This window comes from Pagrus pagrus (assembly GCF_965226575.1).
Source record: "Pagrus pagrus genome assembly, chromosome: 19".
In the NCBI taxonomy this organism is placed as follows: Eukaryota; Metazoa; Chordata; class Actinopteri; order Spariformes; family Sparidae; genus Pagrus; species Pagrus pagrus.
Genome location: NC_140203.1, coordinates 13,610,488 through 13,634,928, shown reverse-complemented (window position 1 = coordinate 13,634,928; position 24,441 = coordinate 13,610,488). Strand labels below are relative to the sequence as shown.

The 24,441-nt window shown below is 41.6% G+C and overlaps 1 protein-coding gene across 1 annotated transcript in view; it reads left to right on the top strand.

The window, feature by feature from the left end:
* Positions 1–17,821, top strand: part of lrrc75bb (leucine rich repeat containing 75Bb) — a 33,149-nt gene extending 15,328 nt beyond the window's left edge. The window contains exon 4 of the mRNA XM_084382949.1: positions 15,349–17,821. Within this exon, the coding sequence (XP_084239075.1) occupies positions 15,349–15,952 (604 nt within the window). The 3' untranslated portion in view covers positions 15,953–17,821. The remainder of the gene's footprint in view (positions 1–15,348) is intronic.
* Positions 17,822–24,441: the final 6,620 nt, after the last annotated feature.

Genomic DNA, 24,441 nt, shown 5'->3' with positions numbered 1-24,441 from the left:
GGTGGAAAAACAGGTTATTCGAAGAGCAAAATGCATAAAACTACATACTTGCATACTTTTCAAGTTTAGGGCTTTAAAAACTGTGATAAACTATATATTACTGGATTTGAAATCTCATTGGCTACATGGTGCATCAATCATCCAGAGGCTGGCGTGTAAGCGGCTCAGGAGATACATGTAGGAAAAGGAAGAGAAAGAAGGTTACTTGTCTACATGATCACTCATTAGCTGTTGTAGGCTCTATGGTGGGCATAGGAGCTGCTGTCAGTCGACGATTCACATCGCTCTTTGCCATTTTTTCACAATTTTATTCATGTACTGTAATATTGTGTTTTGGACTAAATATGTTACTGAAATGGATCTGGTGGACATTTGGATGTGAGAGAAGACAGTTTTGTTGGAGTTTCATACACAACTGAAACACACAGACATACTATTGAATTTTAGCTTTCTAATGATGTGTGACTATACACTTCAATAGAGCCGTTTGCCTTTTTTACCTAGCTGTTTTTGCAAAGTGTATTTAGCTTTTTTCTGCTTTATTTAAGTCAGCACAGAATATCCTGTTCAGCAGAAGTACTGAGAGGATTTAAGTTTAATAAAAACAGGCGTGCAGGTTGTGCCGACTGACGATAAGAGTGAAAGGAGTCGTGGCGATGACAGCTGTTTGGGCAGGTGTAATCAGCTGTGGGTGAGCTGCCTGAAGCCTGATATTTGACCCCGACCTCACACTGTTCAGACTAAAGTGCCTTTTCCTCCCACAACTCACACTGCGAAGGCTGTGCTAAACTCAGTCCCTTGCTTTTATTTATCTTCCTAGAAAGCTTGACAGTTATTGAACAAACAGTATGTCGCCTGCTTTTTTTCTTTGTCGTGACTTCCACATGTTCACCTGCCAAAAAGGACTCTGCATAAATATCTGTGACTCAGTGTTTATAAGAGTTTAGTAGGAAGAAATAAATAAATACTTAATCCAGATAACAGTCTGTAACCATAAGGCTCCTTAAGGCTTATTTCACTCTCAATAACAACATCTGGTAACACTTAACATCATGAACATGTTTCATAAATCGTAATTCATGAAATTCAAGAGGACTGGTCTCGACCCTACTGTAGCTGTTCACTTGTTTTGCGTGATTCTCCTGAACTCCAGCTGGATTTCTCATCAGACCTCCACTCAAACTCAGTCTGAACATGACAAAGATGCTCCTGACAGTGGTACAATGACCCTTCCTTGCACTGCTGAAGGCATCCGTAAGCTTCAAACGTGCTTGTTGGACTGTCAAACAGCATCATCACCCCGCATGGCTGCTGGCAAGAAACCCATCACACGGAAATGGCCACAGTCAAACCTTTTAACAAAGGACGGCCGGACTGCAATTGTCAACGCAAAAAAAAGTATGAAATTGACCTGCTTAGCATTCTTCATACAACTACTTTTTATGTGCATGGATGAGTGCAACACCATAAATGTCTCGCCCCTCTCTTTGACAACAGGCTTTTTTGTGTCCATTCAAAGTAGCTGTAAACACATTCGCTATCAGGCAACGCAATGTACGAACTAGTTTGACAGAAGCCTCAAGAATCCAGATGTGAAACCAGACAATGTTGCCCAAGGTTTATATTGCAGCTGCAGCCAAAACTTGCGGGTTTGCATTCAATAACCAGCAGCACAGAAATATTTATTTTTTCCATTACCACATAAACAAGCTGTTCTCAGAGGAAAATAGGGTCCACAGAACACCGTTTGAAGCTAGAAAAGAGAGTTTGTTAAGGCATAAAACATCGGCCATGTAGATCTTTCTCACCTGATTAAAATTTCTTCTCCAAAACTACAGACTGCACCTTTAAAAGTTATGCCTAATTAAAGGATAAGTACCGTTTTTTACAACCTGGACCTTATTTCTGGCAAAAGATATGGTCATTTACTCACCCAGATAACTTTGGTGTCATTCGGCGTCGTTCGGACGAAATTAGATCCAGTGTAGCGGCGATATATCCATATAATGGGAGAGACGGGGCAGCGACACACAGCCTCTATATAACGCATTATCTGCCACGAAACTAGTTAATTTCATCAATATTTTGTTATGAAATGCTAGCGCTATTCCCCTCTGAGTCCGGGCTCGTCCGTTAACAACATCCGGGGTCAAACTAGCAGTAGCAGCTACAGGTAAACAAGGCGCGCTGCCGCGGGTGCGCGCGCAGCTCAGAGACGACATCTTCCAGGTCAGAGGTAGTAGATCAGCCTACAGACCCCGGATGTTGACAATAGACGAGCCCGGACTCAGAGGCTAATAGCGCTAGCATTTCATAACAAAATATTGATGAAATGAACTAGTTTCGTGGCAGATAATGCGTTATATAGAGGCTGTGTGTCGCTGCCCCGTCTCTCCCATTATATGGATATATCGCCGCTACACTGGATCTAATTTCGTCCGAACGACGCCGAATGACACCAAAGTTATCTGGGTGAGTAAATGACCATATGTTTTGCCAGAAATAAGGTCCAGGTTGTAAAAAACGGTACTTATCCTTTAAGGGTGTTGCCGCTTTGAGTGACAGCTAGCCCCAAGCGAGTCAGCTCGGCTTGACTTCAGCTAATTCCAGTCATTGATCTTGAGCTCTCGGCCATGTTTAGGGTGTCGGTGCCTTTTGGATCATTTTTAACCACGATTACCACAATTTGGGCACTCGACTGTTTGTGTTGGTCTCGCCACTGTATGAACTGTTACGAAACAGATTTAAAAGCCCTGGGGAATGTGTTTATGTGTTTATTTTCACATTCCTGCATCTAGAATTTAGTGTGGGGTTACATCATCTCCTGTCTCAACTATCCCAACACTCTCCTCGCTCTCGAAAATACGCACTTCAGCCCCTGTGGCTGGTCCAAACCTTTGCTGTCTAACTCGTCCTCAACCTCGCCAAATTCTCCTACAACAAGTCATCCTCTGCTGCCTCTGGTGGTTTTTCTCTCTCAAACTCCACGAAGCTGACTAAAGTAGCCACAGCTCACCACCTACAGGCCCGTCCTGCACATCAACCCGTGACCTGCGTCATCACGCTTACGAATTTGTCTCTTTCTCCAGCATCACCAGAGTTGGAATGTCCTTCCCACTTCAACAAGATAATCCCATTTGCTCATAGGCTAAAAAACTAATTTCCTCAAGTGGCACATCACGTCATCCTCTCGCTTCTGAATCATAGCCTGGAAAGCATTAGCCGGTGAAAAGCCGTCGAGGCATCTTGGCTCTAACTACGTTTGGTTGAGCAGTGAAAGTTTCTCAGACGCGTGTGTAATAGTCTAGATGCTTATGGCCACTTTTTCAGCTGCATTTCAACGTCTGCGTTCCAGATTCCTCGACTTCTTTTCAGCGGCTAATCACCAGAGAAGTGCTCGCTGGGACTCTCTCTCCAGTTTCCCCGCGCTCTGCTCAGACTAATTTGCTCTAATCTTTAAAGAAATCCCCTCTACCTCTCTTTCTCGCTGTTATTTTGAGCCCTTCTCCCTTACACGAGCCTTCCTGGGCCAAAGCAATATCGTTAACACCTTCCAGCTTTGCAATGCTCACTGTTGTTCGTGCTGCTGACCCATAATTATAAAACTAAGCTTCATTCAAGGCCATGTCTTCATTGTTGTGATGTAAAAGCTTTTGTTTTTCTTTGTTTTGGCCTTTAATCAAAAGAAGCTGGCATACTCTAGTAGAGGCACGCCGGCCACAATATCATACAGTATGAACAATAAAGAACTAAGTCTACGTTGGCCTACATAGTGGATGAACAAGAAGAAGAAAATCTTTTTTAATTATGTGGGAGAAAAATGTTCAATGGATACAGACATTCATGGTTCCCAGACCATATCTGACAGTTGTGATCCCCTGACTTTACCACCTCTAGAGGGAAATGTCTCAACATCTATGGCTTTATTAGGTGCAGACATTTATATACTCTTAAGGATTAACTATAATAACTTTAATGATTTGTTTATTATGTGGAATATTTTAGTATTCCCATCAGCCGCAGCTATTCGCAGCGAACATGCACCTCCTGTATTTCATTGCCCTCTCCCGGTTCCCTCCCCTGGTCACAGTTCTCCCTTTTTAGTTTTCCCTTTTGTTTTCTAAAATTAAAGTTATTTGACACAAAAGTGCTGTTGCATTTTACTCGTGTTGTGTTATTTTTATTCTTTAAATGTCACAGGAATGCAGGAAACACACAAATCCCTCCCTGTTTTTGAGGTCTCGAGGTTCGACTTTGTGTAGCAAATGCTAGCAGGCTAACATGCTGACCTAAGGAGGAGAACAAGGTAAACATGATCATATTAGCATGCTGACGTTAGCATTTAGCCCAAAGCACCATTTTGTCAAAATTACTGAGATACAAGAGACACCAGGGCAAAATGACAACATGAAAAAAATATGGCTTTGAAAGGAAAATACATGTTTAATTTACAGCATTTACGTAAAGTACAGTAAAACATAAGCTGAACAGCTGCATGTTGTTGGATCTGTATACAGTAAACAGAAGGGTTGGGAATCGCAGAGTAACTCACAATACGATGCAATTCACAATGTGTTGGCCATGATAACGATAGTGTCACAATACAGCAGCTCTGCGATAATCGATACATTGCAAGACAATCAACTAATGATACATCACGATATCTGTATGGATTTAAAGACGCCATTGTGGTGTCAGTTTCACAGTATTTGACATGAACTGAGATTTTAAAAAATGATTAAAAAAAACTCCTTGTTTGAGTGGTTTTCTAACCCAATGATGTGTCACCCTGGATCCGTTTCTTTACTGTGGCTCGAGGTGTTTCCTGCAGTTCAGTATGTTTCCACCCTGAGGTGATGCCCCCGTCGCAATAACGAGCTGTCACCTATAATCTGATTACACCTGTTCTCTTGTCACACGGCTGCTGCGCCGCGTCAAGAAAATATTAACTCCGTAATTCTTCCTTAATGCATTTACTGTACATGTGGCATCTGTACAGTGAGCCATGTGTCATCTGCCTCTAACAAGTGCATGACCTATTTTTGAAGCCAAGTCACCCCCCTGAGGTGTGCAGTGGAAGGCCGAACAGGCTCTGACTCAGCAGGCCTGACCTCTGACTGCCCGACCCTCCTCGGGCGAGGGCAAAAATCTGACAACACGGGGAAGGAATATGTGAGAAATACGAATTTGTGGTTTTTGACTGCACAATGGCAGATGTCTGGTTTGCGAAAGGTTTTGCATCCTCTGCTCATAGCCGAGATGGAGTGTCCCACTTGACTGCGTGCTGCACTCAGTCTGCTCAATCCACTTTCTGTTTGACCTCCACTTTTAATAGAGACTTAAAGATCCAGCCACCATCCTCGTGCATGAATAATTGAGGGCTTCCCGCGGTACAGACCGAGATGCTGGAGGATGAGGGGGAGGAAGAAGAGACACACAGTATCCATCCCTCTAATCTTCAGGGCGCGGGGGGCCGTAATGAAATAATTAGAAAGATTAAACGTGTTGATCGGTAAACACAAGGCCGCAGGTGTTTTTAACCCAACAGAAATGTTTAAGATTGAGCCGGACTGCTTTAAATAACAGCACTGAAAGGCTTCCTTGGTTTTTATCCAAGGATTGAACCTCTGTTAACCTCTCATTGATTGGATTTTAACTGTTAATCTGCGATAAGGCTGCAGCCGCCTGAGAATAACAGAAACAATGATTGTTGTGCCTCTGATGATCTGCGGCTCTCGTTCCTTTTAAGGGCTGATACGGATCACTCCCGACGATGAAGCCCCTCGGTCTGCGTTTTTAGAGCCCTGCATTTTAATGCCGCTTTCATAACCGTGCCTTGACATAGTACGGCAGACACAGGCGCACTCCTCCATGATATACAGTTATGTAATGCATACTGTTTTCTATGTGTTCTGTCGCAGTATCCTTTTCTCCTCAGCGTCTAGTTTGTCACATTGAATCAAATCATGGGTGAATTTATAGCTCGGGCGAAGAGTACATTTTGCATTTTACACGCTGCAGAGGTGCATTATGGTACATTCTGTACCGAGAGGTTTTATAATCATTGGCACAGCACAAATATGCTTTTATCTGTGGTCGGAAGTCATTATTTGAGTTAATCCATGTTGCATCCGTGTAGGTGTTGTTTTTGGTGTAAACTAAGCTTGAGAGAGAAATAAGGACATTTTTGTTCTTTTCTTCTTCTCGTCTCACTTTTTCGAATGTTATGTTTCGCACTGAGAAGAAACGTCACTCCTTTTTATGCTGTTTGACGCCTTTCGAACATTCATGTTCAAAGAGCCCATGAGAGTTGTATGTAAGATTCGGTGCACTCGGCAGCCCCGTGTCCTTTTTTATGTCCTTTTCGGCGCTAATTAAAGCGCCACCTTCCCACCTGTACACAAGACTGATGAGATTGATGGTGCTACATCTTCAAGGATTTAACTCAGCTGTTTTTTAATGATTTGATTCCCATTATTTGATGTTTTTAATGGCACATGTGCTGTTCCTATCGTTGACGTCGACGCTACTACTTTCCCTCTGACAAATTCAAAGTTTCCAAGAAACAAGTGAGTGATCTGAGGTGTCAAAACAGTGCTTAGCCCGAAGCTGCTCCATTGACGACGCACAATAGAGGAAGCCCTAATCAGCCCATTCGCTAAGTGTTTCACTGAAATTTAATCCAAATCCAAATGAGCTGCGGGGCTATTTTTTCCTTCCCAGAAAATGTGCCATTATCCTCATGACTGGAGGACGCTGGATGGTGCATGCACTCACCGCTTTCATGTTTCCCAGCACATTTCCTGCAGAAGCGTAGTATCAGTGTGACAGTCGCATTGTGGCAGATTTAACTACATTTTGTGCTCAGAGTGACTCTAAAGGATTCTCATTAACATGGGCCAAACTGTCCCAAGGCGCAAGAGTCACATATTTGATGCTAAAACCGAGTTGAGTTGAACAAACTGGTTGAGGAAATGTTCAGCACTGTAGCCCGCAGTCACACGCCTGAAGGCACATACAGATAAAAGAAGGGGTGAGAAAACAGAAATAAAAGAGCAGCCTTTTACCAGCTGCGCACTTTTCAAGGATGAGTTTGTAAATTAGACCCTTGTAGGCTCTCCCACGGCTGAGCTCGACTACCGCCCATGTATTATACAGATGCCCGGAGGCAAAACATCTTAGATCGATCCGAGGAGTAAACAGGTCAAGACCAAAGCGTTGATGAAGCAGACATTGATCTGACCGATCCCACGGGTCTTTGGAACGGCGTCCAACTCCAATGTTTCTCAAGTGCTTTTATTTCATTCCCCTGAAATGAGTCAAGTGTCTCTCTGCAGGCTCAGCAGGAAACATAGTTGAATTTGTATTGCAGAGTTTGTCCTCCTGGCTGAGATACTGTTGGATATATTACAGAGATTTTACAACCACATCAGCAAGAAAAATACTCGTACTAAGTGAGAAAATATTAAAATATGAAGCGTTTCTTTTGAAACCAATTACTATCAAGCTGTCTGCGAGACCCTTACTGGTAACACTTTCAAGTAAGGCCTGATTTTAAAAGTTTATAAGTTGTAAATGAATTATTAATGTATTAATAAAGCAACCCCTTTGGGGTTATGAGGTTATTGTACGTCCTGCACAGGAGGTCTATCGGCAGAAGTGGAATAAAAATATTCTTTATTATATTTTTAGTGGAGTACAATCAACTAAAATAAGAATCATTGTGTTTTTGTTACGTAATCCACCTGCTGGTGCTAGCTTCATACTTAAAGTGTCGTGCAGGATTTTGCAGGAGATTGATTATCTCATCCAACTCTTGGAAAGACTGTGAATGAGAGCATTACATGCATACGTTGTATTTTAAGCTACTCGACTAATTAGGCAACTTATCGGTTCACAAGATCATATGATCCCATAATTTCACAAATCCATCATGCCAGGCTTGAAGGGATGCGCTTGTGGCTGAACCATAGTGGTTGAACCACTCGGCGTCCTGCAAGGAACAACTGGCAGCTACATCTGTGTTTTAGATGTGAAAAGTGAGAGACGGGGTTGTTTGTTTGTTTGAAAGCAACAATGGCGGCTCCTTAAGAGGGTAGCATAGCCGCTGCTAGCATCAGTTATATCAGAACTGGAGAGCGTATTTAATTGACAGTGCAAAGAGCGCCACTGAAGGCTTTTTGTGATAGCAAGATGTTTTCACTCTTCTCTCCATGCTCTGCTGGTGGTAGCGCTCCCCTGCTGTTGATCTGATTGGTTAAAGTTAGCCTGCGATAGACGGTGACAGACAGATGGTTCGTCAAATCACCTGCCAAGTATTTTTTGAATCGCTGCCCTTTTTGTTTCTTGCAGCGCCTTCCCAGATGGTTCATCTGACGCATCAGTTTAACTTATGGCATTAACATGGGATTGAAATGGGAACTTTATGAAGTGTGTCATATTAACTGCAACCCCAGTAGCTCCAGTGAAGGCTCTGTGATTATACAGCATTGCTGAAAAGAGTGAATGCTCAGGCAATAAAAAAGAGGTCAAACTGTTAAATATATTTACTTTACCAAACCAGACAGTCTTATAACACTCATTGTTATATTAAATCCCACAGTAAATGCACACGAGAAAAAAATTAACCTTAAGAACTCCCTCTGTCTCTCGATGTATTACTGATTCATGAGAGTAAATGAAGGGGAACATGTATTTTACGTGGGCGGACAAATTACAAGTTTCTCCTGCCATTTGCTTTTAACTCTCACCCTGGTGGCAGCATATTGAAGGATTGTGCGATCCTCCTTGTAAAGATGTGACTGTATTTTAATCTAGGAGAATGAACTTGTTGCCTCGACCCTTTCAGCCCTTTTTTAAAATGTTCGCTTCTCCAGCGCTCCATCTCTCTCAGGTTAAGTGTAGAAGGAGTGTTTGGTTGCATTCAAGCGGAAATTGATTTGCAGAATGGCGAAGTAGGAGAGATGCAGACTAACTCAGATGATGAGCACTTAACTTTTGTAACATCAGAAGAAACAACAAGACTGCGTGGAGACTAACCTCACGCTGAGTGGCACCAGACATGGCTACAAAATCAATGAATACAAAAGTCAATTGACCTGCAAGGACCTAATGGAGAGGCTTTCATCTTGTCGGGGCATGTATCGCTCAATAGAACAATACAATAATAAGATAATCATAATTATAAATGTCTAACCTTTATTTGTACAGTATATCACTTTTCTTTCAACAGAAAAAAAAATTAGGAAAAGCAATTATACAGCAGAAAAGGCTGAAGCAGTAAAAAGAAGTTAAAAGTGGGATTCAAAGGAAGAACGGAAATGCAATTGTATAAAAGGGGACTGCTAGAAGAGTTGTGTTGCAGGATCTGAGGTTGCATGCAGGTTAAAGGTGCAATATGTAAGAATTTTACTTGAAAACATTAAAAAACGTGCACATTTTTTAACAGAAAGTGAAGAAATAATGGTTTTCACATTATGGCGTCTGTGTGTTGTGTTGCAGAAATGCCTCCTGAAGTTAGCAAGCTAACCAGCGAGCCCCAGCACATCCTGATTACAAACTAAAATACTATGATCTACTGTATCAAATGCAAAGCTCAACTCAAGTAAAATCAGTGCAGAAGTGCCAGCATCAGCAGCAAGGAGAAGACCATTGATTACCCTAAGTAGAGCAATCTAAGTGCTATTGACTCATGTGAGCAGTAAATCGTTGACCTTTTCTAAGATCTTTGACAGAAAAGGAAATTTGGGATTTGGTCTATATGCAATATACTAATGTATATTTTATAAACCATACATAACATATAAATATTTGATAGTGCAAACAGCCACAGTTCACATATCATCAGATATCACAGGTGTGAATTGTATGTTTGAAACTAATGATTCATTCTTGCTGTGGGAAGAGCAAGATGTGATATGTTTTGCATGCAGTTGATACAGTAGTCAAAGAGTAGCCGAGGCTGTCTGACTAAATCTCTGTATCAACGCTGGCACCCTGCGAGACAGATCAAGCCACTGTGGGTTTCTTATCCAGCGTGAACTCAAATCCGCTGCAGTTGAAACAGATTGAGTCGCTGATTCTTCGGCACTGCGTCTCTCAAAACACAGTTTCTCAAACGAACAATTAAAAAACACATTCTCTTGTTTTCCTCTGACCTTTTCTGCAAGCTTGGTCTCTTTGCCTGCACTCCATTTCAACATCACAAACCCCAGATGTTTTGGCTCTACCTCTGGGGTTTACATAACTACAGAACAGCTAGGACCCTTGTTCAGCGCGTCAAAGTTAACAACATCCCTGAGGAAAGACATGCTATGAAAAGCAATTAGACAGTCTGCCTGAAGAAGCATATAAGCAGCCAATAGTTTGACACATGAGAGTCAGCTCTTATTAGATCCATGCACTGTTGTATCAGTTGCTCCTGAGGACGTCAATAAATGGATTTCCCTCACTTGTTTGCTTTTAAATGAGTCCCGATGCAGGGGACGCTCTTGTTTCGAATCATGTTTATGCGGGTAGACTGTCCTTTGATGTTGCTTCTGTCTGAGCTGGTCCAAGAGGATGTGCACCACTGCCTACGAGCATGGCAGCCACATCAGAGGGAGAGAGATGAGACATTTTGTTGTTTATGTTGCTATCATTTCATGCTGATGGACTATAGTGTATACTGTGGCTTTAGAAATGCTAGCTGTGCCCCTGGGCCTACAGCCAACCAAGCAGCCTGTGGGTGGAACTGTACTCGCGGACTTGGGAGGCAGCGGATTTTGAAGGAAGTATGAAGTCGCCTTTACTCTGCCTCATTAAAGCCACATTAGAGCCCACCATGCTCTCCCTGCGCAACCCACTCAGCTCCTGCCTGACTTTGTGTCTTCCTACACAAACATAGGCACAAAGGTGAGCGGAGAGGGCTCCCGCAGAAGTAGGAATACCCTCGTGTACACGAATACAAGAAAACAAAGTCGATGCTCATGATCAGTTTCATTACAGCCAAGTGCAGAAGCTGCACAGTGGTACAGTAAACCGTCTGACGTCACAGATGTGGTCGAGTGTGCCAAGTAGCTGCAGATGAAGTCAGACTTTCCTGGCATTTTCAAAGCTACAGTCAAAGTCAATAACATTTGAGCGCTGAAACAATTAATCATCTCACAGCCTCTCAGATGCAACACCTCAGGGCTCCCTAGGTTGGGAACCACTGGAAGAAACGATTAAACCATCGGACTAAGAAAATCATTATTTGCAGCCTTTGGATGTTATTTTTCCACAGTATGTTTATTGTCATTTGTTATGTTAAAACATCCCATCCAAGAAACACAGTGACAATACAAACGTTACACAGACACACACAGCCACATACACACACACTTAACTTGCTCCACTATTGGTCCAGATACCAATAAAACAAGATATGTCCCTACATTGTTTACAATATATTTTCAAGTAAAGCCTACATTTTCATTTTTTATGACATTCATGTATGGTTCCCAAAGCTGAATAAAAACTTTCTGCTTGCCCACAGCAATGTCTTTCTGGACAGATACATTCAGAAAACTCAAATGTACATGGCGGCCATTTTACCCTGACCTCAAGCTCAAGGTGGGAAGCTTGAATGTTGGGATGATGTGCTCCAGGTTGCAAGTCATAACCGTGGATTACACTGGATGTAATCAAACACTAATGTTGGCTTTGTTAGTGTTTATATGCTAACGTTAGCTAGTGGGTTATCAAATAAGTTGTTTGTAACTTGAAAAATTGCAAAATGTCCGTTCAGATTTAGCTTCCCGCCCTGAGCGTGATTTCAGAGGAAAATGGCTTCCGTGTGAATATGGTCTATGATGGAGCATCCATAGTCTTCCAACACTCTCATTAACCACATTTAAACCTTGTATTTATTGTCTGTTTTTGCGCTTTTTAAACAAGCATCAACCAAATCTATCTCGTCAGTCACTTCTTCCACACTTCCGATCATTAAATGTATCTAGTGTTGAGTCAGTACTATGTTCAACCAATATGCTGTAATATTTACATAAGAAACGGTTAAGGGGAGCACGTGCAAGCAGCATTTTCACATGAGAAACGACGGTGACATTTTACTCCGTAAAGAATCAGTTTGTATTCAGGTGGCTAGATGAAAATTTAATAAATGCAGAAATACTGTAAGGCGTTGCAAAAGGAAAAATGAAAGCACAGATGCAGGTGCTTCAGCAGATCTAATTCAGAGCAAGAAAGGGAGTGGGATTACAGGAGTGAAACGAAAGAGGCCAAGTAATAGAGAGAGCAAGAAAGTGAGAGGCAATGAGCAACAGTGAGGAAATGAAGGAGGGAGAGATGAATTATAGCCTTCTCCTGGAATCAATAATCATTCGAATCACAGCCCCGGTGTGCTACAGATCTTATTCTTTGCCTTAACCGAGCAGAAAGGGTGACAGATGTAAAAAGTGCAGCCTGCTGATTTATAACGCTCCCAGACAGACCAGAGAGCAGAGAGAGATGCGAGGATAATCCTCACTGTGCCTGAGGAGGGAGAGGGACGAGTAAAAGGCAGACAAGACAAAGACAAAGAGAGGATAAACCTTAGGCCAGTTAAACAGAACATTTTTCTCCTGCCTGTCGGATTTTTTAAACAAAGTCTCCCACGCTTCCACCTCATTATCATTTGTTTGGCAGATGTCTTTCCTCTGACTTCTTCCAAGTCTACATGCCAGTAAAAACAAAGGGAGTCTAATGCACTGCAGCAGGCTCTGTCCAACACCCCAATGCTACCATGACATGCGTGCAGCTGCCTTATATCTTTCCTATGCATATTTAACCACATTCTGGTATAGCGAGAACATTTTGTTTCAAACTATCAGAGGCAGTGAGGGATGCAATGATCCAACCTGACAGGTATGATACTTTAAGTATTTTTCCTTGAGATGGATTCACCTTAGCTCGCAGACAACAGGTGGAAATAGATTATCACTTGTCTTTTATCACCCTGGTTTCTCGCCCATTTTTGCCTCCTTAAAGTGTGTTTGTCCGTCCATCACATACACTTGTATCCTCCTGTCTGATCTGCACAATGTATAAGAAGATATCAAATTCTGACAAAAGTTAAAGGACAAGTTTGGCGTTTTAGGAAAGGTAGAATTAACTCTTGTGTGCGCAATGAATATAAAGCTACTGCCAGCAGCTAGCTAACTGGAAGCTGGGGGCTATCCCGGCTGTTAATTAGTGAGTGCGGAGGTGCTGGATGTTTAATTTTGTTCCAGTTGGACGGAGCCAGGCTTGCTGTTTCCTCTTGCTTCCCGTATAAATGCTAAGTTAGCCAGATGCTCACCGTTGCTTAAGGGGAACTCCACTGATTTTACACATCAAAGTCTGTTTGCAGTTCTTGGAAAGTGCCACCGTGTATGTGAAAAAAGTCCTTAATGGCTCCAGAGGAAGCTACACAAACTTCTGTAGCCTGCTCCTCATTTCTGCTTGAGGCTAGTGAGGCTACATTAGCTGCTACAAGCATAAGTGTGCATTCACATGCTCCTCAGATGGTCTCATTTTCCTAGTTGCAATGTCATTCATCCAACTTCAATGAGTTTATGAGCTTTAAAGTTTTCATTTGGAAGCAACATGGACGTTACGAAAAAAGGTGTGTTGTGTTTGTCAGGGTTAGGGTGCTAACAAATAACTTCTCTGACTGATCTAGGTTTCTCTATGTGGACGGACACAAACTAGCCGTTACAACCTCATATTATATTACTAATTATATTTGAGCAACACGTGAATTGCTGAAAAAAAAAAGAAAAAGAAAAGAAAAGATTCTTACATCAACAAATGTGCGTGTATATGAAACCACAGTTAACAAGTCATGTACCAACATTTTTATTAACTTTCCAAGTTGTTTTTCCAACTTAAGGAGGATTTTCCCCGTTGGGAGCTAATTTTTCCAATTATTCCGACTAGGTAGGGCTGACATAAATAATTTAAAACCTGTCTAATAAGAGGCTAGGACCAGAATGGACTGGTAATACCGAATTTCACCACTAGATGTTGCACAAGAGGAACATAATTGGAGCCCATGAATGAGAGTGTAACAGCACTACAGTCCATCAGGGCAACTGCAACACATAATGTGCACCATTTCAATTCAACCTAACTTGTCTTCTCCTGAAGTTAAACATCGAAATAATAAATGAAATAAGACTTCAGCTGCGTGAAACTGCAGAAAAGATGGCAGCAGCGGCATTTAAAGAGGTCACATACGGATAATGTGTCACAATAAAGCCCAGTTAGGAAATTATGTGATTCTGTCTACTGAAACACTAGAAGGCTTTTAATTTGAAATGGATACAGGCAGTATTGAGTTTGTATTTACAGCGTGGTGGAAGGGGAAACATCTAAAACATGCAGGGCAGGACTAAGACTGAAAAACATTAGTCTAATTCAACAAGAAAGTGAATAAATATATTCCCCAAAATGCCAAATTGTTCCTTTAAGGCTTTCACTGTCTCTGTCTCTGCGTTCACTGACTAGATTTTCACGAGGCCTTTAAAGGAATGATGCGTGTCACTGCTACTGTTTAAACATTTGTAATTGAAACTGATTGGTTGTAGCGTGAGAAAGGGGGATCACAACAGTGAGTTCTCATGTTTTTCAAATTTCCTGACCAGCTCAAGAGGCTTATTCATGTGTCACTCACAATACTTCAGACACATGTGACCTGATTTTTACAAACCCAAAGGAAAACGTGCATTTCTCTCATGAGTCCCCGTTTTCCAAAAGACACTTGTCCCAGGGTTTTAACTGCAGTCCCATCTCAAAACAAGGTCACATATTTGTTTCTAATTGGCCCTGACAGAAGGAGCACAATTTTCTGTTTTTGCCTTGTTCGGTCTGTTTGCCTATCATTCATTTATTTATTTATCGTCTTTGATGTTTGTTTTGCACTAACATACTTAGAGAGCTGGCTAAGAGATGGCTTTACAGGAAGGGAGTGACACGCGTAACTGAAAACAGCTGGTGCTTTTCAGCGGGTGACATTCAGCCCAGGAGGCAGAATTTGTTACTCGCGGGACTCGGACCGAGACACATTTAAATGCAAATTCTCGTCCGTTACATTATCGATCACTGCACTTTGTATACTCCATTGGTGGATGCTGTTTCTTTTTTGCATACTGTGCAGTTCCCCTGCACTTGTGGGACGGTGTGGCACCCCATTACGGAGCCTTTTAAATCAATAACCTCAGTATGATGAAGTAAAGGTCGTTTGTCTTTACGCACTTTTGGAAAACTAACTGCCAGTGCTTGTCGCAACACATGGCTATTCTGTGATCAACCATGTAAACAAACTTTGTTTTGTCTCCTCTTTTCAAACAGTCTGAAGACCACCCTGAAGAAGAAACTGTCCGGTGACGTCGTCAACCTGTCAGGCATCCCACTGTCGGGCCGAGACGTCCACCGCGTGGCCTTCTACCTCCAGAGCAGCAGCGACGCGGTGTCGGCCGTGGACCTGAGCTTCACCGAGCTGCAGGACGAGAGCTTACGGCTGCTGCTGCCCTGCCTCGGCGGCCTGCCAAAACTGACCATACTAGCCGTCAACGGCAACCGCCTGACTCTGGCCATCATGAAGGACCTGACAGACGCGGTGAAGGATCCCAAGAAGTTCCCCTGCCTGGCCTGGGTCGACATGGGCAACAATGTGGATATCTTCACAGTGCCGCAGCCGCTGCTCGTGGCCCTGCGTCGCCGCTTCGGTTTACGCAGCAGCCTCCCCACCATTTATGAATACAGAGAGGCGCAGGGATTCAGTGGCTACAACCCAAACATGGAGACCTCTGTGGAGGAGCCCAGTCTATACGAGGAGGGGGATGTAGAGGAAGATGATAAAGAGGAGGAGGAGGACAGGCTGGAGCTTCGAGCCTGGGGCTTTGGAGAAGAAAACACGTCAAAAAATGTGCCAGTGCACTTCTGTGGGAGGTGATCGCCCAGAGCTACTTTCTTTGAGACTGGCTGCCCCTTCTATCCATCAGTATCACCCCAGCCTAAGTTTAGCCTCCTGTGTTAGCAGGTGTCATTGTGGCAGATGCTAACAGTGACCCACATGTGTCTGAAAATAACTTTGAAATAAGTAACTGTGTTGTGTGTCCCTCTGGATGCTCTGACTACTGAAACAATGTGATGCAGGCAGCTGTGCGGTTGTACAGACTCAAAGACTTTGTTTATGGATTGATGCAACCTTCTTTTATCCCGGAGAAGTTCAACCGAACACGTTTGTGTTTTCCAGCGCTTTCTTTTCCTGGAGTTTCGTGCCCTCACACATTGACACTTCCCATTTCTTGCCAATTTTTTCCACCGGAGCAGCTGGGGTTTAAGTGCCTTGCACAGGGGCACCTCAAGAGCAGCGGCTGAGGAAAAGGGGAGCGTCACTAATTCACATTCCCAGGGCACGTTTGCCCAGCTGCTTCGGCCTCTCTGACAACTTTGCCCCCACTGCCCCGTTTCTGTGCAAAGTCTGAATAAGTCAAAGTAACTAAATGTCCTACTTAGGAGATAGATGGGTTCAGTTTTGACATCCTTTGCTATAGTATGTACGTTTTTAGTATCAGAACTCAAAGTCAGTGAGCTTATTTTCACATTCAATATGCTTCCAGTTGTTTCTTTTGTGACACACATTTATTCAGGAACTCTTTTTGAAATAAAATATGAGTTATCACAAGTTAATCAAGCATACTGATGCTGCAGCTGTATGGAGAGAAGCCTCGGCCTGACACACATGCAGACATGCAGACGACACACACACACGCAGCGTTCGAGCTGCTGATGAACTGATTACCGCCTCTATCAGGCCTCGTTAGGCCCCTTCAGGCGCAGATGGTGAGCAGGGGATCTATTTTCTCTCAGCAAATCGGGACTAGCCCCAGATAATTTGGGCCACTGGAGGTTTACGAAGGTTTCTATTTATGAATCAGACCATAAGCAACAGGAAGGATGCCCACTCTGTTTTAAAAGGCGTACACAGAAATGACAATGTCACACAAACAAAACAAACAGCTCAGCTTTTATCTTCCGCGGTGCTGCAGCGTGCACATAAATCTTTGTCGTGGCATGAAAGAACTGCAACACTTTCTTTTTGTAGATGTGTAGTTCTCATCCTTTTGTATCGTTATTTTAAAGAAATGGGCATGATTGTTTACCGTAGCGCGACATCAGATCCCACAGAGAGCATGTTTACATGTACATTATTATTCCACTTTATTAGGGATTGTTTTTTGGGGGCATTTGATAAAATACGCCGCATGTGAACCCAGCTGTACGAGCCCACATTTTACCCTGCCTACAGATGTTAATGTGGTCTGTTCTCTTTCCATGCTATTATTCAGGAAAAAATCTGTTTATTTGTGTCTACAGGGATATTAATGAACAGGATGCTTGGTTTGTGTGCGTACGTGTATGCGTGTGTGTCTATGAGAGCATAATTAGAGTGTGTGCCTGTGTGTGTTGCGGACATGCAGAGTAAATTACTACCTTTGATCGTCGAAATGAAATGTTTACTCATTTGCACTTTAAGGACGACTCCGTCCCTGAATGCACAAGCTTTGTTTTTATGGGTTGTTGTTGACATAAAAACAACTCACCAAGTCGCCCACACCCGAAAATAAATGTTTAATTGCAAATTTTTTTGATTGAACAGATAAACCATCAGCGTTGATACACATGTCACAGTCTGTCATAATAAAATCAGTCATACATTTACTGAATTGATTTGGGCTTTTGAAATCGTGGCCCGCTTTTAAAGTAAAAGTGATGTTTGCTTGCTGTTGCTTCAAAAATAAACATGATTTGAGTAACATTTGCCTTTTTTTGACTTTTTGTAGTTGGTCGGTCTGAAGTGATGATCGTTTATCTCAAAATGGTGAAAATAGTGTGTTGTACAATCAGTCACATAGAAGTGAGATAGTGGTCGAGACTGCCGATAGAGATCTAATGAGAAGAAATCACAATTGTGTATTTTTATTGTTGCAGATAATAAAACTTTTAGGTCACTTGGGGGCAGTGCAGCAAGCTATGAAGGGGATACGGCAAACAGCGGCTTATTTACACATCCAGCAGATACAGACTGGCATCATTTCTAATCATGTTTCTTGCTACCAGATGGATTTAAGTCCAGTTTGATCTCATTTTTGTTCTCCACCACCTCCTGAGCGAAATATCTGACTCTTTAGCTGTTGAATGCTAAATTATACTCACAAGCTAAAAGCCCAGGACACATGCCCAGCGTAGCAAACAGGTGGGTTGAATGAAGCCTCGTTACTGACAGCTAGCCAGGCAGCTAGCAGCTAGCTGTCACTCAAAGCAGCCGGGGCCTTTACTTGCGCATACAAATTAGCTGTCAGCTGTTTTTTACGCCAGGCTGTAAAAATGTTTCGTCTGTTATAAAGTTATGCATTTCAATATTGGGGTCTATGGGACTGGAGCCAACCATCAATGGCCATTAAATGCACTGCAGTTTTTACTTGGAAAACCATTTCTTCGAGTAATAATTTTGAGATTTAAAAAAAGCTGTAATTATTAGATAAAAAGTCCAAGTTATGAGATAAATTTTGGCTTTTATCACGCGATGTCTTACCGTGGGAATATTTTTTTTCCTCTTTTTATTTTCTGACTGGCGGAAAAAGGCTTCCATATTTTTCTTCGTCAGTGATTGTTGATTTGTTTTTAGAGCTTTTTCACAACCTAAACAGTCTCACGGGACAGAAAACCACAACAATGATCTGAAAGAGCTTCAAAGCTCCAGAGAGCTGAGGGGAACCAGAGAGTCGGCTCATAGCCAGGTGTTTGATTTTAAGCGACTCTTCTCACATCACGGGTTCATATTTAAAATATTGATCAATGCAGCTTTAAAAACAAAGTCTACACAAATCGTAAAAATGTATTCAGTTATGTAGAGTATGAGTATTTATTTGGGGTCGTGATGAACTTTTGTTTAATCCTCCTTTTTTTAAAAAGGTTTTAGTTGTACACTCTGCTGTGCATTTGTACCTGGATTGTGTTAATTGCAGCAGGGTTTGCATTTAAAAATAACCACCATGACTAAATAGATCAGAGTCTTATCTGTCATTTCTTATATAACAAGTTCATATTCTGTTATATTTCTTTTTCTTCAGATAAACAAACAGAGTTGGGACTTGTTCTTATATTTTATAATGAAAAACCAGTCTGTATACTTCTACCTCCAGCACACTAACATATAAAACCCTGAAAGTTAATAATGGCTCTTATACCTCAGGGACACATTAGAGAAAGTCTGATGACTCTGGGGTTTTCTTCAGCAGCTGGTTTCCATGTCAGCATTTAATGCAGTGTGTGGATGAGAGCGGCGCCCTGTATGGACCTGTCAGGGATAGAATAATATCAACATCCTGCTGACTTGTAGCTGCTCTGCTAGCGAGGCATTTTCATGTTCAGCACAGGAGGAGAGCCTGAGGCCGTCCATCTTCGATCCCTGCTCGTCCCTCTATTAAAGAAACGGAGGAGTGTCAGATAACAGAGGATCCTGTTCTGGTTTGTAGCCGACGCTGAAACACCCTGCAGACATTTAGCAGTTCAAGCCCTTCATGTCTGTGCAGCTTATCAGACATAAACAATGAGCAGTGAGTACAGCTGTGAGGCACTTTTGTAAAGGGTACTGCTATTTTGCAACATTTTAGAGGTATATATACACTTTATATGTAACTATCAGTTTCTTTGCATTTTCTTAGCATACATATGTACAGTTGAAAGTTTGTAGGCACCTGTATAGATGAGACTAATGCAGTCTAATACAAAAGTCCTCTAACTGTTTTAGAGAGGTGTTGATTCAGCTGGACGGTCATCGTGACGGCTGCTGTCTGATAAGCATTCCTCGTATTTATTCTACCCTCTGGTATCTGTGGGTTGGATGATTTATTAGAAACACTTCACAGCACTCAATACAGTCAAACAGCACCAGAAAACCTCCTAAATGACCATAAAGTTCAGCCAACACCTCATTAAAAAACAGACGTTCCTCTCCTTGGGGTTGAGAGATCAGTGTCAACCAAAGGTCCAGCTGTTCTGCAGCTTTAATTCATACAGGTATCAGATCATTTTCCTCATCCGCAGATGCAGATGCCAACATAATAATGTTTATTTTGTATGGCGCCTTTCTTAACAAGGGTACAAGGTGCTCGAATTGCATCAAGGGTGTGAATACAAGTGCAACAAGCTGCTTCTTGAAGAGATTTAAAGGAGCGATTTGTAAGATATGGCCAGAAGGCTGAAGGTTGAGGGTGAGGTTCGCCCAGGGTGTCTTGCTAGCTAGGACCGCCACTGCATGCCAGCTGTTAGCGTTATAAATGTCCAGAGTCTGAATGAGTTACCAAACCATGTTCTGGCACAACCAGTAGAACCGTATCAGAGGATCTCATGTAACGACCTGGCACATGTGGGATTAGGAGCTCACCTTTAAATCTTAAAATCAATTCTGAAGTTGACTGATCGTCTGTCCTTCTGCACAAACTGTCGTGAGCTTCAACTGAGACTGAGAGTAAAGGATGTTCCAGTTCCAATCTTTCAAAATAAAATACAAAACCCTTGAAGGCTACTCTGATTTTGCATCAAACATAAAACATGTCAGTGGTTAAAACAACTTTCAACATATTTTCAACATATTTCACATCTTATGAACGATAACCAATAATCCTTTGTTAAGGCAGCCGACTATCAGTTAAAGAAATTGTCTAACATTTGCATCCCCTGCACTGTAATATGTGTTACTGTGACATTGCTAAAGAGGCCCACAGGCTTCATCATCAAACAGTTTGCACAGATTTTTCACTCCTTGTTCACTAAAGCAACAGTCCAGCCAAATCGTTATCCATCGACCTGGTTATTCTTAGACACGGGCTGTGTGCAGTAACAGGCCACAGGTTATTACACACTGTGCTTCAGTGATGTAGGAGGCACAGGGAATGTTTTCATTTATTCGCCCTTCTGTTTCTAACTTCCTGCAGTTTGACCCCAATGCAGACTCTCCCACATCATCACAAGGACAGCAGCTCACTTAGTAGCTCATAAGGCTGTAATGCAGAACGAGCTGGCTCATCATAATGGTGGAAAAAAGAACTCTTATCATTTACTGAAGTAAAAGTGCCAGTGTTGCAATGTTTAACTACTCCTCCACAAATAAAAGTCAATAAGTGAGTGCTTTATAGAGAATTAGGTATTTTAATTCCCCATGTTGGTGTCAGGTCCCTCGGAAGGGTCGCCAGATAATTCAGAGGGGCTGTGAGATGATTCACAGGAGAGGAAAGGAAGAAAAAACTATAGAAATCTGTTTTCATTTTTTTTTTTTTTTTTTGACATTCCTCTCATCTTTGCTTTTTGTGAAAATTGTGTTTATTTGACCTCATTGAGCCACAAACATCTGAGACGGTGAGGCAGGAAGTAGTGGCTCAAATGATTCTGACATGTGACAAAGTGCCAAAACTAGACACATCTTTTTTCTGTTTTTCTTTCTAAAGAGAAACGAGCCAAAAAGGCTGAGAACACTGGTTTAATATCTATCAATGTCTTGTATTTCACATGATTGTCATATGTTAAGTATAGTATTATCAAAAGTACACAAAAGTCATACTTGAGTAAAAGTTAAGGTATCTTATTAAAATAGCAAAAGTTAATCTCACACATACAAATAGTACTTGATTTAAAGTATTAAAGTATCTGATACTAATTGTACTTAGGAATAAAAAGTAATTTTCCAGCAATAAATGTACTTAAAGTACAATCAAAACTAAGACTCTCGTCTTGGCTGATTATCAGATCTGACAGTATATTCAGCATTTTTCAGATCATCAGAATAAGTGTTTTATTTAACCTAATTGCTGATAAAGAATAAATACATGTAATGTGCTGCTTTGGCGCTGATGCAGCGTGCTACCTGCAAAGTAACTAGTAACTAAAGTTATCAAATAAATGTAATCGAGTAAAAAGTGCAATAATTGCCTCCAAAACAAAGTTGAGTGAAAGTATAAAATAACAGAAAATGGAAATACTCTAATACTCTAGTAAAGGACAAGTAACTCAGAGTTGTACGTAATTAATGTACTTGAGTAGATGTACTCAGTTACATTCAATCACTGCTTGAGGACAGTGAATTACATCTACAAAGCTACTCATCACAACTGCAAAGAAAGTCAAAAACAAGTTATGACTCTAATTGCATTGAAAATGATACACTATACATTGTTCAATTACCTTTTTGTAGTTTTTAAGATGTGTATTCAGGTTTTTAGGTGTGTTATTTTGCTCTCTGGTCTCTTTTGTCATCTGTTTACGGCACTTACAAATGTAGCTGTACCACTGGAGTACTTATAAGTACCCTGTGGGTACTACACAAGTGAGTAAGTGAGTAAACTTCTCAAAATAGAAGTTATAAGTCATAGAAGTGATTAAAAAGACTATGTATGAATATTAAACAGTGGTCTAAGTACAAGTATTCTACTACTCTTTTGATGTACTTAATTACTTTACATTTATCCTTCATCCTTCACAAACTGGCCAGCAGTATATAAATCAATTAAAATGAGCCCCACCCTACATTTAAATGATGTATACATTACCATTATGGCCTTTATTGTATAACATACTCGATGTTTTCAGATTTGCCAGTAATGACAAACGCCACAAGCAGCAGACTGTCGTCTCTTTGAAAGCATGCATGCTCCATCTAGTGGCACTTGTCAGCAGCACATCAGCTGTGGGCGTCAGCTTCGTGTGGGGCTTGTCAGTACAAGAAGCAGCTGAATGTTTTTGTAAAGCTGGAATCAAGTCCCTCATTCATGTGCACTGACTAAACAAACTCAGATCTCAGCAGGAGAACAAAAGGAAATGTGATATATGTGTTTGCTGGAGTCCTGACAGGAGCTGCATGCTACATTTAGCATGATGCATTGAGTGAACTCACACAGCAGAGACGTCCCAAGAAGGCTGTAATGGACAATGTGTTTTACTACATCTGGCATGTGTGTGTTTGATATGTGTGTGTGTTGGTGAGGGGGAGTTAGCTGTGTGGTGATTGGGGGTCATGTTTCATGTTTCACAATCCTGCACACAGATGGGTGTTGGACTCTTTCCCAGACGTTTAGAAGACAACGATCCTTACATGAACTTCTGAGAGCTGTTTGTTCTCATCCAAAGTTAGTTAGTGACGAGCCACCAGGGATCCAAAAACACCCCCTACAAGGTGTTGGGTCTTGGGGTTTTTTTTGTTTTCTTGTTTGTAGCAGAATTAAACAAATTCCTCCAGGAAAATGTGTTTTCCAGTAAATATTTTGGAGACTTTGGCGGAATTTCCATGACGTGGTCATAAAGTGTGTAAGTAGAAGCAGAGTGAAGGAGTTCGATTAGATTTCATCTGTGTTGTGCAACAGGGTGAACATGGGAGGCAGCTGTGGGAACACGGCACAGACACTATCGGGAACAAGTGTGGGAAGGGAATGAACACTCGTGAGTACATCTTTAGTCAAAGTGGCACAATGTCTGTGAGGGAAATTTCCCTGATGTTTTTTCCCAATATGGTTATGATTTTACCAAAACCCCCCCTCTCTAATCCCCCATCCTGTCTTCTCTCTGCTCTCATGTCTATAAAACCATGAAAAGGCCTAATATTTTTATTTATTTTTTTAAATCCACCAAGGTATTACAACGATTAGGATGTTGGGAAATCAGTCCCCTCCGGGAAGTTGCAATGTTGCAATTTGCAATCCATGTGAATTCTGCTCGACTTTCAATTTCACACCACATCATTATGGTGATTAGTCACAGACGTGCAGAAAGGAAGGTCTGCTAAAGTTTACTGTGTAAAACATAATTAAAGACCTAAAAGTGATCAATCGATCTGTGTTCAATTGACGATATATCAAGAATAGTTGTGCTTTACACAGCTTCCCAACTTTTTTTTTAATCTCAACAGCTTATTTATGTATATGTATATTATTTATTTATGAGTATAGCCCAAGTGGGAGTTGAAACCTCTTCCTGTGTGTTGTGGGAATGTTAATAAAAAAAACAATATATGTCCAAATCGATGAGATATATGTAGAAGAGTTTCAGGAGTAAGTGGATATTATGATCTTATGACGTTTGAAGGATAAGAGAAGAACAAGATGTCGTGACCAAGTCGAGCGAGGTAGAACAGATTCATGCGAATGCAAAGTGCTGTAAGAGGCTCTCACGTCGGTGCTGAGGATGGTTGAACGCAATAAAAGATCTAAATATTGTGTCAAGTTGTGTTTGTCACTCATTTCATTACTTTATTAGAGTAAATCCATTTTGTGCTTCTTTATACTTCTACTCTACATTTCCGAGACAAATATTGTACTTTTTTCCTCTTTTTTCTCTCATTCATTGAAGCTCCACGACAAATCTCAGGTGTGTTTGGACCAGAAATGC